The 14,620-nt window shown below is 42.7% G+C and overlaps 1 protein-coding gene across 2 annotated transcripts in view; it reads right to left on the reverse strand.

Moving 5' to 3' along the window:
* The window catches only part of gpt2 (glutamic pyruvate transaminase (alanine aminotransferase) 2), a 48,999-nt gene that overhangs the window by 13,690 nt on the left and 20,689 nt on the right, over nt 1-14,620 (reverse strand). The window contains exons 1-7 of one of the 2 annotated variants that reach the window (XM_067997932.1): nt 13,225-13,302; nt 12,518-12,607; nt 10,690-10,798; nt 8,824-8,957; nt 8,395-8,638; nt 6,845-6,924; nt 6,571-6,707 (exon numbers count right to left, since the gene is read on the reverse strand). In XM_067997932.1, the coding sequence (XP_067854033.1) occupies nt 6,571-6,707; nt 6,845-6,924; nt 8,395-8,638; nt 8,824-8,957; nt 10,690-10,798; nt 12,518-12,607; nt 13,225-13,227 (797 nt within the window). In that variant the 5' untranslated portion in view covers nt 13,228-13,302. Of the gene's footprint in view, nt 1-6,570; nt 6,708-6,844; nt 6,925-8,394; nt 8,639-8,823; nt 8,958-10,689; nt 10,799-12,517; nt 12,608-13,224; nt 13,303-14,620 lie in introns of those variants that run through there. The other variant, XM_067997931.1, reaches the window with a different exon arrangement.

Genomic DNA, 14,620 nt, shown 5'->3' on the forward strand with positions numbered 1-14,620 from the left:
GAGAAATGTTGGACTTAAAGACAAGAGATAAATTCTGCACAAGGAGGGATTACGGTTGGCACAGGCAACATGCAAGTAAGCCAGGTACCAGACGGTCCCAATTCAATTATCAGTCTATGCTGAGTTAGTTGATCAGTCAGTAATGGTACCAGGAAACTAAAGTTGGCTCATGGTCTTTAGGCTAGGGAGGGTCAAATCATCCAGGTTTTTGCTCTTGTGCATTTTTCAGTAGGGTTCACTGGATAACGATCACATGGACGTCAGATGAGGATAGGATCAGGCTGTGCTGTGATGTTCCCCATAACTGAATAGCCTCCAGGGCTAGACTCGCACGTGAGGATAACCACTTGGATGGGGTAGAAGGTAGTAACTGGTCCCTGTGGAACCATACAAAAAATGAGTCAACATGTTCGAGAGAGGAGGAGGGCAAAAAGTTGGCAAAGAAAAATGAGACAGAAATCCAGAGAAACATATGTACTGGAAAGAACAAAAAGGCAGATACTGGGGGAATTGAAAGGAGGCAAATCTATAGTAAGGTGTGTGTGTGTGTGTGTGTGTGTGTGTGTGTGTGAGAGAGAGAGACACACAAAGATGGAAATTAATAAAATATTTTGGGGTAGAGTGATCAGAAAAGGCAGCGTAGACAGGAAAGGAGATGGCGTAGCCCTATATGTTAGTTTATGATTATATTTATCTAGGATTCTATGATTTAGGCTTCTCAAATACGAAAAGAAGCCAAGCTAACAATAAGAGTAGGCTATATAAGTCAGCATAAGGAGGAGGACAATTTGTTTTATGAAGAGATAAAATGGGTATGCAGGCACAGAAAAAATATTTTAATGGGAGATTTCAAATGAAGAAGTGGGAAAACCCAAGTGGTTTTGAGACAGAGTTGGTAAATGTAATGCAAAATTGCTTCATGACCCAGTAAGTCAAGGAAGTCATGAGTGCAGTTCTCTTGACGTGTTTTTTGTTAACGATCCATTTCCTCTACAGGACTTTAAAAGTGCTAAATTCAAGGGAACAATCAAGGCAAATGGATTGGAAGTGGATATTCAACGACAACACAGTAGAGGTGAAGTGGACAGTCTTTAAAAACAAATAATGCCAAGGATGGATGATAAATATATACTTACATATATTTACAGGGGAAGGAGAGCTGCAGAGGCAAAGCACTTTTAAAATTCTCACTGTTACAGTAAGAGGGCAGTCAGAAAAGAGGCGAGAACGATAAAAGATGCAAATGGGCTCAAAATTGAGGACTACAATAGTAAATATTCTGAATGATTACTTCCTGACTTCGTATTTACAAGGGAAGAAATGAGAAACACGCCCTCCCTATCCAGAGATAACTATAAATATAAATGAGATCAAGGTCCTGGAGAGGCTAAAAACAAATAAAACCACAGGGATAGATTTCATTTAGTCCAGAGTATGCAAGCATATAGAGAGACTAAAGGGGGAGAGATTAGGAATGAGATTTCTAAAAAGGCATTTGACAACATTCCACGCAAAAGATTACTACTTAAACTCAAAGCTTGGCAATGGATAAGAAACTAGCTAAAGGGTAGTAAACAGGAGGTACTTATTAGGGGAGTTATTTATTTATTTTTTATTCGTTCATGGGATGTGGGCGTCACTCGCGAGGCCAGCATTTATTGCCCATCCCAAATTGCCCTCGAGAAGGTGGTGGTGAGCCGCCTTCTTGAACCGCTGCAGTCCGTGTGGTGACGGTTCTCCCACAGTGCTGTTAGGAAGGGAGTTCCAGGATTTTGACCCAGCGACGATGAAGGAACGGCGATATATTTCCAAGTCGGGATGGTGTGTGACTTGGAGGGGAACGTGCAGGTGGTGTTGTTCCCATGTGCCTGCTGCTCTTGTCCTTCTAGGTGGTAGAGGTCGCGGGTTTGGGAGGTGCTGTCGAAGAAGCCTTGGCGAGTTGCTGCAGTGCATCCTGTGGATGGTACACACTGCAACCACAGTGCGCCGGTGGTGAAGGGAGTGAATGTTAAGGGTGGTGGATGGGGTGCCAATCAAGCGGGCTGCTTTGTCTTGGATGGTGTCGAGCTTCTTGAGTGTTGTTGGAGCTGCACTCATCCAAGCAAGTGGAGAGTATTCCATCACACTCCTGACTTGTGCCCTGTAGATGGTGGAAAGGCTTTGGGGAGTCAGGAGGTGAGTCACTCGCCGTAGAATACCCAGCCTCTGACCTGCTCTTGTAGCCACAGTATTTATATGGCTGGTCCAGTTAAGTTTCTGGTCAATGGTGACCCCCAGGATGTTGATGGTGGGGGATTCGGCGATGGTAATGCCGTTGAATGTCAAGGGGAGGTGGTTAGACTCTCTCTTGTTGGAGATGGTCATTGCCTGGCACTTGTCTGGCGCGAATGTTACTTGCCACTTATGAGCCCAAGCCTGGATGTTGTCCAGGTCTTGCTGCATGCGGGCACAGACTGCTTCATTATTTGAGGGGTTGCGAATGGAACTGAACACTGTGCAGTCATCAGCGAACATCCCCATTTCTGACCTTATGATGGAGGGAAGGTCATTGATGAAGCAGCTGAAGATGGTTAGACCTAGGACACTGCCTTGAGGAACTCCTGCAGCAATGTCTTGGGGCTGAGATGATTGGCCTCCAACAACCACTACCATCTTCCTTTGTGCCACGTATGACTCCAGCCACTGAAGAGTTTTCCCCGTGATTCCCATTGACTTCAATTTTACTAGGGCTCCTTGGTGCCACACTCGGTCAAATGCTGCCTTGATGTCAAGGGCAGTCACTCTCACCTCACCTCTGGATTTCAGCTCTTTTGTCCATGTTTGGACCAAGGCTGTAATGAGGTCTGGAGCCGAGTGGTCCTGGCGGAAACCAAACTGAGCATCGGTGAGCAGGTTATTGGTGAGTAAGTGCCGCTTGATAGCACTGTCGACGACACCTTCCATCACTTTGCTGATGATTGAGAGTAGACTGATGGGGCGGTAATTGACCGGATTGGATTTGTCCTGCTTTTTGTGGACAGGACATACCTGGGCAATTTTCCACACTGTCGGGTGGATGCCAGTGTTGTAGCTGCACTGGAACAGCTTGGCTAGAGGCGCAGCTAGTTCTGGAGCACAAGTCTTCAGCACTACAGCTGGGATGTTGTCGGGGCCCATAGCCTTTGCTGTATCCAGTGCACTCAGCCGTTTCTTGATATCACGTGGAGTGAATCGAATTGGCTGAAGACTGGCTTCTGTGATGGTGGGGATATCGGGAGGAGGCCGAGATGGATCATCTACTCGGCACTTCTGGCTGAAGATGGTTGCAAACGCTTCAGCCTTGTCTTTTGCACTCATGCGCTGCACTCCGCCATCATTGAGGATGGGGATGTTTGCAGAGCCTCCTCCTCCCATTAGTTGTTTAATTGTCCACCACCATTCACGACTGGATGTGGCAGGACTGCAGAGCTTTGATGTGATCCGTTGGTTGTGGAATCGCTTAGCTGTCTATAGCATGTTGCTTCCGCTGTTTAGCACGTATGTAGTCCTGAGTTGTAGCTTCACCAGGTTGGCACCTCATTTTTAGGTACGCCTGGTGCTGCTCTTGGCATGCTCTTCTACACTCCTCATTGAGCCAGGGTTGATCTCCTGGCTTGTTGGTAATGATAGAGTGAGGAATATGCCGGGCCATGAGGTTACAGATTGTGCTGGAATACAATTCTGCTGCTGAAGATGGCCCACAGCGCCTCATGGATGCCCAGTTTTGAGCTGCCAGATCTGTTCTGAATCTATCCCATTTAGCACGGTGGTAGTGCCACACAACACGTTGGATGGTGTCCTCAGTGCGAAGTTGGGACTTTGTCTCCACAAGGACTGTGCGGTGGTCACTCCTACCAATACTGTCATGGACAGATGCATTTGCGACAGGTAGATTGGTGAGGACGAGGTCAAGTAAGTTTTTCCCTCGTGTTGGTTCGCTCACCACCTGCCGCAGGCCCAGTCTGGCAGCTATGTCCTTCAGGACTCGGCCAGCTCGGTCAGTAGTGGTGCTACCGAGCCACTCTTGGTGATGGACATTGAAGACCCCCATCCAGAGTACGTTTTGTGCCCTTGCTACCCTCAGTGCTTCCTCCAAGTGGTGCTCAACATGGAGGAGGACTGATTCATGAGCTGAGGGAGGACGGTAGGTGGTAATCAACAGGAGGTTTCCTTGTCCATGTTTGACCTGATGCCATGAGATTTCATGGGGTCCAGAGTCAATGTTGAGGACTCCCAGGGCCACTCCCTCCTGACTGTATATCACTGTACCGCCACCTCTGGTGGGTCTGTCCTGCCGGTGGGACAGGACATACCCAGGGATGGTGATGGAAGAGTCTGGGACGTTGGCTGCAAGGTGTGATTCTGTGAGTATGGCTATGTCAGGCTGTTGCTTGAATAGTCTGTGGGACAGCTCTCCCAATTTTGGCACAAGTCCCCAGATGTTGGTAAGGAGGACCTTGCAGGGTCGACTGGGATTGGTTTGCCGTTGTCGTGTCCGGTGCCTAGTGGTCCGATGCCGGGTGGTCCGTCCGGTTTTATTCTTATGACTTTTCGTAGCGAGATTTTATAACTGAGTAGTTTGCAAGGCCATTTCAGAGGGCAATTAAGAATCAACCACATTGCTGTGGGTCTGGAGTCACATATAGTTATGTTGGGGATTGGGGGGGGGGGGGGGGGGCAGGGTGGAGAGAATACTAAGTGGGGTGTCCCAGGGCTCAATGTTAAGACCAGAACTGATTTAATTTATATTAATGACTTGGATTTGGAACCTTACTGCATATTAAATTTGCAAATTATAACAAACTGGGAAGGCAATTGAGTGAAAAGGAAGCAGCTCAGAAATTACAGAATGAGTTGAATAAAATACATACATAGGCAGAAAAATAGCAGATTAAATTTAAATTTAATGCTGCCAAATGTAAAGTACAGCGTGCAGGGAGGAAAAAAATGGGCCGAAACCTACTCCATTAATGGTGTTGAAATAGCCATGGATAAAGTTGAAAGAGACCACGGAGTATTAGTAGACTTGATGCTTAACATGGCCAACCAATGCAGAGCAGCAATCAACAAAAAGCCAATAAAATGTTGAACTACATGGCTTAAAAACACAGTAGAATATTAGTTAGAGGAGGCTTTCATAAAACTGTGCAGTTCCCTGGCCAGACTGCACCTTGAATACTACGTCCAGTTCTGGTTGCCAAGAAACAAAGCAGACACTCAAGCACTGGAGACGGTGCAGAGAAGAGCCACGTGGTCTCAGATATAAGGGAAGGACTGGAGAAACTTGGCCTTTCCAGCCTGGAAAGGAAGTGCCGAGGTACATAGTGTTGACCGGAAGTCACTGGTTACAATTATTGGCTTAGTACACAGAGGGGACAGTCAATTCTCTCTTAATTCTCAATTCGCTTTATTAACGTTATTAGATCAGCTTATATGTCTGGTTAGATATAGGCATGCAGTTTACAGCAGGTTATACAGTTTTATACTCAAACTAGGATTTAAACGCACACCCACTAGGTTTCCCTGGCTAACACTCCCTGAGTATTAGGATTTAAATGCACACCCACTAGGTTTCTCTGACTAACACTCCAAGTGGTCACAGAATAGAAAGGATATTATATTATCCGGAAAGGAGAGATAACGCCGGCCAGGCGTTTCATTCGCTCTCTCTTGATGTCGTCTCTACGTCCCGGATGTCGGGTCCCTACTTCCGCGATGGTTAGTCTCCGGAGTTTCCCTCACAAACTGGCACCAAGCCTGCAATTCTTCAGTTTTAACTTCAAGCCTGTCTTTTCGAATGATGCTGTCTTCTCCGGTTGGCTTAAAGTTCCTTGAGTGGTCGGTGTCATCCCCTGATTGGCTCTGTTCCAAGGGGCTAGGTAGCATCACCTCATTACTCCTTTTCTAAATAAGGACTGGTGTCTCATCAGAGCTCCTTTGTCCCTCGAAGAAGCGGAACTAATTCAAACCGGTTCTGGCCAGTTCAGACCAGTGACTGAACTCCAGGTCACTTCAGTTCAAAAGTTAGTGTCTTTGTTAGCAATACGAATTAAACTCAGTAGTTTTCTGCAGCCCCTGGCCAACAATAGGAACAGGAGCAGGTCATATAAGCCCTCAAGCCTGTTCTGCCATTCAATCAGATCATGGCTGATCTGTACCTCAACTTTGTTTACCCACCATTGATCCATATCCCTCGATACCCTTACCTAACAAGAATTTAATGATCTCAGTCTTGAAAATTTCAATTGACCCAGCATCCACAGCTTTTTTGTTGGGGGGTGGGGGGAGTTCCAGATTTCAACTATCCTTTATGTGACAAAGTTCTTCCTGATTTCACTCCTAAATGGCCTAGCTCTAATTTTAAGATTGTGCCCCCTCATTCTGGATTCCCTCACCTGAGGAAATTTGTCTCTGCAATGAACTGAGTGAACAAATGCTAAATAAATAAATCTCCTAAAGTGAAGTTATAAACTCAAGAAATTTTTGAAGAACACAAAATAAAAGCACTCAAGAGTCAGAATATTTAATACTGATTAAAATAAAAAGACCTACTCTCCTGTGTACCCTTTGGATGTGGAGTGAAAAGAGACCAGTTCCACTGTACTGGAGTACTCAGGACCCATCTCATACAGCACCTTCTTGAATGAGTGGAATTTACATCCCTCTGAATATATGTTTTCCTGGTAAACCTAAGATAGAGAAAAGGAAGCATCCATGAATACTTTGTTTTCTGAGGCTGAACAATACGACTTTGCCTCAAAAATCACAAAGTTGCTTTCAGATTGTTTGATAGATTCCATAAGTAAGCAAACAAGCTGCATCTCACCTCATCAGCCAGAAGGAAGAGTTTTTCTTCATAAGCAAAACGAATTACATCCTCAATACATTTTTTGCTTTGCACCTGGCCTGTGTGTTTTAAAAAAAGATTGCTTGTATAAAAAACTCATTTTTGAGCAATTCAGATTCAGAAATTGCTTTCCTCTTTCTGGCAAGTGCACCCATCACTGACTATGAAGGCCTAAACATTAAAGCAGTGGTACTGTATTAATTGAATTCCATCTGGGTGACCATTAATTCAAGCACAGTCATCTGAACTTGCTTACTGCCATCTAGAACATAACAGCAGTTCTCAAAAAAACCACTAGATGGAGTTTTGCACAAAGACCAGGTCTTTCATCCAAGGAGAATAAGAATGCACCCAGGGATGTGCACCCTGTGCCACCTCGTGGCATAGGATCCCAGATTTCCAACTTGCATTATTTTAAATCCAATTTTATTTTAAGTGGGCTATGGTTGGTATTAAAACAATACCAATTGGAAAATCTATATGTCTCAGTACGAGATGGACAACTACAATACTGGTCCAGGGTACGGTAGCGTAGTGATTATGTTACTGGGCTAGTAATCCAGATGCCTGGACTAAAATCCAGAGTTCAAATCCCACCACGGCGGCTGGCGAATTTAAATTCAATTAATTAAATAAAAATCTGGAATTAAAATACTAGTATCAGTAATGATAGCCATGAAACTACCGGATTGTTGTAAAAACCCATCTGGTTCACTAATGTCCTTTAGGGAAGGAAACCTGCCGTCCTTACTCGGTCTGGCCTATATGTGACTCCAGACCCACAGCAATGTGGTTGATTCTTAATTGCCCTCTTAGGGATGGGCAATAAATGCTGGCCTTGCCAGCGACGCCCACATCCCGCGAACGAATAATAAAAAAAAATCTATGGGATAGGCTTGTTGTAAAATTGCATTAATTTGGCATCTTTCACATCCTCAGGACAATCCAATGAAGTACTTTTTGAAGTGTTACATGGCAAATTGCAACAGCTGATTTCCACACAACAAGGACTCAAAGAGCAATGAAATAAATGCCCAGTTAATGGGTTTTTGATTGTGTTGGTTGAAGAATGTTGGCCAGGACACCAGAAGAACTCCCTTGGTCTTCTTTAGATAGTGCCACTGGATCTTTTACATCCACCTGAGCAGATAGATTGGTACTCAGTTTAACATGTCATCTGAAAGGCACACCTACAACAGTGCAGCATTCCCTCAGTGCTGCACTGAAGTGCCAGCCAAGATTATGTGCTCAAGTTCTGGAATGGGCTTGAACCCACAACCTTCAGACTCAAGAGATGAGAGTGGTACAACTGAGCCAAGTTGACACTATAAATAGAAAGCTGTCTTCTTGAAACAAAGTTTGCAGTATACCTGTAATGACATTAATTCCATTAATAAAACAAGTCCAGGTTTTTAAAAGTCATTCTTACTATTAGTAAAGCACCTCAGTTTGCACCCTAGAATCTGCCAAGTACTAGTCTTTCAAACGTATGCAAGTGCCTTATTTTTGAAATGGTTAAAGCAAAGTACCGGTTGGGTTTCCTGGGTTAATAATGCAAAGAACCTTGGGGCAGCAATATTCTCTGGCCTCATTCAAGCTTCGCCTCAATTCATTTTTATCTAGACCCCAGCAGTTTTCTTCATCCAGGTAATAGTTGATTTGGACAGCACCTAGCTCCGAGATGGCTGCAGAGTACAGGGGATACTGTGGGATTGGAATCATCACTCCAGTCCGCATTCTCCCTTCTCCAGAGATCAGAAATTTCATAATGGTCTATAAAATTAAAAATGGAGACAGGTTATTCATAACGATACCCATTAAAGCTACTCAGATTTATATACAGAGTTAGTCAGTAGAGCAATTCCAAAACTATTTAATGCAAACAATTTAACAGTGGTGACTGCACTCCTGTTTTTGGCAAATGAATAAGCTAGTCATTGAACTGCTGTTATACGTACAGTAATTCCATCACTTGCTCCAGTGGTAATGTAAATATTATTAGGATCCACAGGAACTCCTCCGTCTCTTGTCTCCACGTACTTCGCAACATCTTGACGTATACAATCCAGACCCTGGCTTGCGCTATAAGAACCTGACAAAATGGTTTTTTAAAAAATGCCCATGTGATATATGCTGGAGTTTAATATTTCATTAAAACTTAACAATGTTCCATACATTGCCATTGGATTAAGCTTTCCAGGCAGTGCAATGAGATTTGATTGTGTACACTGCTAAGGACATATCTGGTCCAGCAGTGGACAAATAGGAGGGCAGGAGCCAGCATCTAAGACATTTTCAACTTCTAATAGCAGCTTGGTTAAGAAGAGAAAGTTGGTGCTGTGCTAGCTGGTTGATTCTTTCTGCAATGGCTTGACTGCATTTTCAAGGGGCAACTGAAAGCTGGTGTTAGAGCAACAAAAAGTGCTCGGTTTTAACCTTATGATCACAACTGGCCAAAACCTTGAAAAATGTCTTTATGTGGACCTTTACTGTCTACTCCTGAACACAGCAAGTGATGGTGAGCTACACTGCACATAAATTGCAACAACCCTTCCACACCTCATCCAAGTGGCAATTTGTCATGTCTTAGCAGGTCATTGGTCTGTGGGAGGCTGTCAAATCGTAGATTAATCATGTTCTCACCCTTCATCCACACACACTTCTAGCAATGATCACTGGTTGACGATTATCTGCAGGAACCATTGATCAATTGATCTCCTCCAAAACTGTTACAACTTTTAGGCTTTTTACCTCAAATATTCTACTTGGGTTTGGAATCAACAACCACTCCAATAGCAAACCGTTGTTTCACACAAACCAAAGTGTGCCAGTATCTGCACATCGGATAATTCTAGCAAGCCCAGTCATACGAAGCAGCTCAGGAAAAGACCAGCTTGTCCATCGAGCTGATCCTGTCCCACACGTAATCTGGACACGCCATAATCCCATTTCCTCCTCCTCCTCCTCCACCGCACCCCCGCCCCCCCCACCCACCCCTCACCCCACTCCACAGCTAACCAATCTTCTGGGAGATGCAGGAGAGAAAATACTCTGGGAAATTCCTCTCCAACTCCTGTAGGCAACCAAGCAAGCTCCAGGCCAATGCCATTATACCTGCCAATCCACCTACCTTCTTTAACTCAAGATGTCTTTCAGTCACAGGAACTCGTCCAACTCCCTTGTTGAACACTTGCAATAAATTCACTCACTGCACGTACTGGCAACTTTTTTCAGAGGTTGCTGATTCTACGATGAAAAGAACTTCTTCCTGGCATCTAGCCTAATTCATTGTTTTCGTTAAGTTGCACTGATGCCTCCAGTTCTCCTGCTACCCATTTAGCTCAAGTAACCTATTCACATGGACAGAATCTAAATTTACATTCTATCTTGCTGTCTGTAAAAGAAGTCGAATAGAATGGGGGTGGGGGGGGGGGGGAAACCACTATTTTGGCTTATTGGCCATCGTTTGATATTCTTGACTTTGGAAAGCAGAAGAACAAACATTCTCAAAGCTAGATTTAAGCTACAAACTAGACAAATTTATTCACAGCAAATAGGTAAGAAAGTAGCAGCATGAATAAACAGTCGATTTACAGTAATTACAGACATCACTATTCCTCCTCAAAATGTAGAAAAGTAACAGTTGTGCCTCCATCACTAGAACTCAATGTAAAACTGGACCTGAAACAGAGCTCTTGACCAAATCCTTAAATGGAAGGTTCACTACTAACCTGCCACAGAATCTTGTACTTATTTCAGGACTGCTGAACAACACTTCCTTAAATGTGAATGCACTAGTACATATGGGGATGAAGCAGGCTTACCTAAACTTCGTCCTCCACAGTCCAGCAGGATGCGTTGGGCTCTCTCCTTTGCATCAGCAGGGAAATGCAGACTCCTAATCAGTTCTGGATAAGTACAAAGAGCAACAACCTGAATTGGGCAAGAAATATAACCCAATTAAGTATTTAACTGGACTTCTTTCTAGTATTTTTCCTTCTACCAAAAGCATCAACAAGCAGCCAGCTTCCTGCAAACAAAACTTTGTTTTCAAAATGATCTTAGCAAAGATCATTCATTTCATATTGTGAACAGTCATGAAAATATTTATTGCAATTCTTATACCAGAGACAAAAAATCCTCCTCAAATTTATAATTTGTGAATGTCACAGAGGAGTTCAATTCAAAGACCTTAAAGTCTGTGTTGGAGAAAATAATGACTTTGATCTTTCTTAAATTCTGTCAGAAAGTATCAAAGAAATATTTTCCCGTCATGCTTTTACTTGCTATTTCTAATCCTATTTGTTACACTTGCCTCTGGCTCATTCTGATTCACACAGCTGCCAATTTGCCTCTCTGAGCTGAAACGTGGGTGGTGCTGTTTTTATCAGGTCCACCCACCTAGGATTTTGTGTTCTTTGAAGTAATTAAATCGTTTTTAAATTTTATAATCAAAACCTGTAGAAGAGAAGTGGCCCCAGCCAGATGCCTCCCTGCAACATTTTATCAGCCTTGGCTGGACCTCTCCCTTCAGGTTAGGCTTGAGGAAGCACGTTAATAGCATTTCAAAGAGGAGCTGGGTAATTTTATGGATAAGCTGAAATATTTTGTTGTAAATTTACATTTTCAAATGATTGTTATGCTAGTTGAAAAAAAAATGTGTAGTTGGCTATCTGAAAAGGTGAAGTGGCCAAAAGGAACTCTCTTCCCCCAAAAGCTCTTGCAGCTAGGTCAATTGAAAATTTTAGAACTGAGATTGATAGATTTCTTAGGGCCCTGCACCACACCCTGGGTAAGACAGTATACAACTAACCTCCTTCTAGGCCTCTGGTCAATGACACTAAACAACCATCTGTTAGAGGACGCACAAACCTGACCTGACAGCAGCTTTTGCAACACCGTACAATTCTTTGGCTGCTGTAGGAAGGACGTCAACATTGCTTGTAAGATATTCATGCAAACATTTTAACTTTAAATGAGGTACATGCTTGCTCATCTCGCAAAGTCAAAGGGAATGCAGAATAATTGCACACATTTAAAAAGTAGGCTGTGGCTCAACACTTTTTAATGACTCTGATCAGATACTTTGCCGGTTACTGATGGGAAAATGTATTGAAACAAAATTTCATTTCTTTATTATATTCAAATCCATCTTTAAAAAAATTGTGTAATTGAAAATATTAAACAAGTCTCTCTCCCCTCCCTTCCTCCCCCAGATATTACTGAGAAATCAAAGTTAGCCACATCCCTTCTACCACACATGTCTACCAGTGTTCAGGACTGCAGCTATCAATGATCAGTATATGTTATCAGCACAAAATATGTTGTTACAAAATATTTTATGTAATTCCAGAAATAAATTTTGAAACGAAGTAAAACCATTTCAGGTGCCGAATGCTTTCCGAATGTTACAAAAGCTCAGGACTATAAGTGAACTTAGTTGAAAAAAAACCCCACAGGCTTAGAAATAGGATTCCAATACCATAGCACTTAAATTTACAGCCACGACTGAAACCAACAAACACTGTTGAAACCAGCAAAAATTCAATGTTAATAGGACCCTGCAGGGATTAACCTTTTCTTTCAAGGCAAAATCGCTTTAAAAAAAAAATCTTTTAGATAGCACTAATATATATTTCACACTCAACCTACCTGTCTCAGAAATGTGATTGGTTGCTGCCCCATAGCATGAGCATCTCCTATGTTAGCTTTGATTACTTCTGTGAAGGGCTTCTGGGCTCCCTAGATACAAAAAACAGAACAATTTAATCACATTGTCAAGTGCAATGTGGCTATTTGCTGTAGTACATTCTGGAAGAGGAGCCAATTAAGCTTAGCAGTTCCATGTAATTTTTTTTTACACAGAGGGTGCTGGAGGATGAATCATATGATTCAATTTATATCCCATTAGTGGGTTAACCCGACAGTTTGCAAGAAAAGTTGCCATTAATGATCAATATCATGAGTAGAAAATAAATGATAATCCACTTTATATTAAGTTAATAATTAAATTATTTTTTAATGGATTGAATCAAAATATATAATAAAGTCTTGCTTCTATGGCACATCTGTTGCCCCAGGCCGTTCAAAGGCATTGCATCCAAAACATAGTCTCAGAGATCTGACACCTCCAAAAAGGAGGGCAAGAAAGTAGTTATTTGAGCCAACTGACTATTCAAAAGATAGCAATACGGAAGAAGTAGAAAGCAGAAAGTAGATCAAATTTCTCCCTCCCATAGTTAACATTTACACACCAGCAAATACCACAAACTAAGCAAATAATTTAAAATTTTCAACCACCATTTTCCTTCTTCACTTGGGTTAGTATACATAACATTTAAAACACAGAGTGAGCTTACCATGAAAAATGCTTGTAAGAAGTTTCCTCCCACATTGGCCTTTTGTCTCTTTTGTCTGGGGCCTCAGTTGAAAATTTCCCCTGAATCATAAGTACTGTGCATGAAAGAGATGCAGTATAGAAATTGCAGTTTTAACCCTACTCCTGTGGACCGACAGTATCCAGAGTGCACCACTATAAGCTATGTCATAAGACAACCTCAGCTCCTGCCTCAGCCTGTATCCATGCCTTTGTTATCTCCAGACTCTATTATTCCAATGCTCTCCTGGCGGGCCTCCTATCTTCCACCTTCCATAACTCTGCTGCCTGTATCCTAACCTGTACCAAGTCCTGCTCACCCATCAGCCTGTGCTCGCTGACCTAAATTGACTCCCGGTCCACCAATGCCTCAAAGTTAAAATTCTCTTCCTCATGTTCAAATCCCTCCATGGTCTCGACCTCCTCCATTTCTTTAATCTTCTCCAGCCCTACATCCTTCTGAAAACTCTGTCTTCCTCCAACTCTGGCCTCTTACACATCCCACATTCCCTTTGCCCCACTATTGGCGGTCATGCCTTCAGTCGTCTAGGCCCGAAGCTCTGGAATTCCCTTCCTACACCGCTCCTGCTTTCCACCCCTCTCTCTCCTGTGTGGCTCTCCTTCAAACCTACCTGTTTGACCAAACTTTTAGTCACCCTATCTAATATCTTTGACTCAGTGTCAATTTTTGTCTGATTACATTGTTGTGAAGCACCTTGGGATGTTTTCCTGTATTATAGGTCCTATATAAATGCAAATTGTCATTGTTGTTGAAGTAGAAAAAAAAGACAAAAATAAGGATTTTGTTCCCATCCCAATATAATTTTATATGGTTTAAATCATTGAATGAAAATTCTGACCCAGTTCTGTTCTTTGAGATAAGGTATTTATATTGCTAAGGAGGACTGATGTTTAGACCAGGGCCAGAGGGGGATGTTTAGGAGATTCTTTGATGCTGACCTGAAACAATGTGACTGGAGTCAATTAGTCAGCCAGGTCTGCACCTTGGCAAAGGATCAGATTCAGTAATTGGTTGCTGAAGACTGAACAATGGGAACAATCTCCCTTGTACCACAATGATAACTTCAGCAACAAATCTACCATGGGAAATAAGGGGTAGAAAACGTCTCTTATAATCATGTAAATAACTGAGCAAAAGGGAGGAGAGAATAAATCAATCAAGTATTTACACTTTAAGCAAATAATGCAAATCCACTGTGGAACAGAGCAAAAAAACCCAAATTATAGTGCAAGTAAATTGGAATGAGATTTGTGGAGGGGAAGGACAGAAATCAAAGTTACTTGCTTCTTGAAGTGTGATGCAAACAGAATTACAAATATATCAAAGGCCTGTATTTTTCAATAAGATGTGTAATACT

The sequence above is a fragment of the Heptranchias perlo genome, chromosome 16 (genome assembly GCF_035084215.1).
Source record: "Heptranchias perlo isolate sHepPer1 chromosome 16, sHepPer1.hap1, whole genome shotgun sequence".
In the NCBI taxonomy this organism is placed as follows: Eukaryota; Metazoa; Chordata; class Chondrichthyes; order Hexanchiformes; family Hexanchidae; genus Heptranchias; species Heptranchias perlo.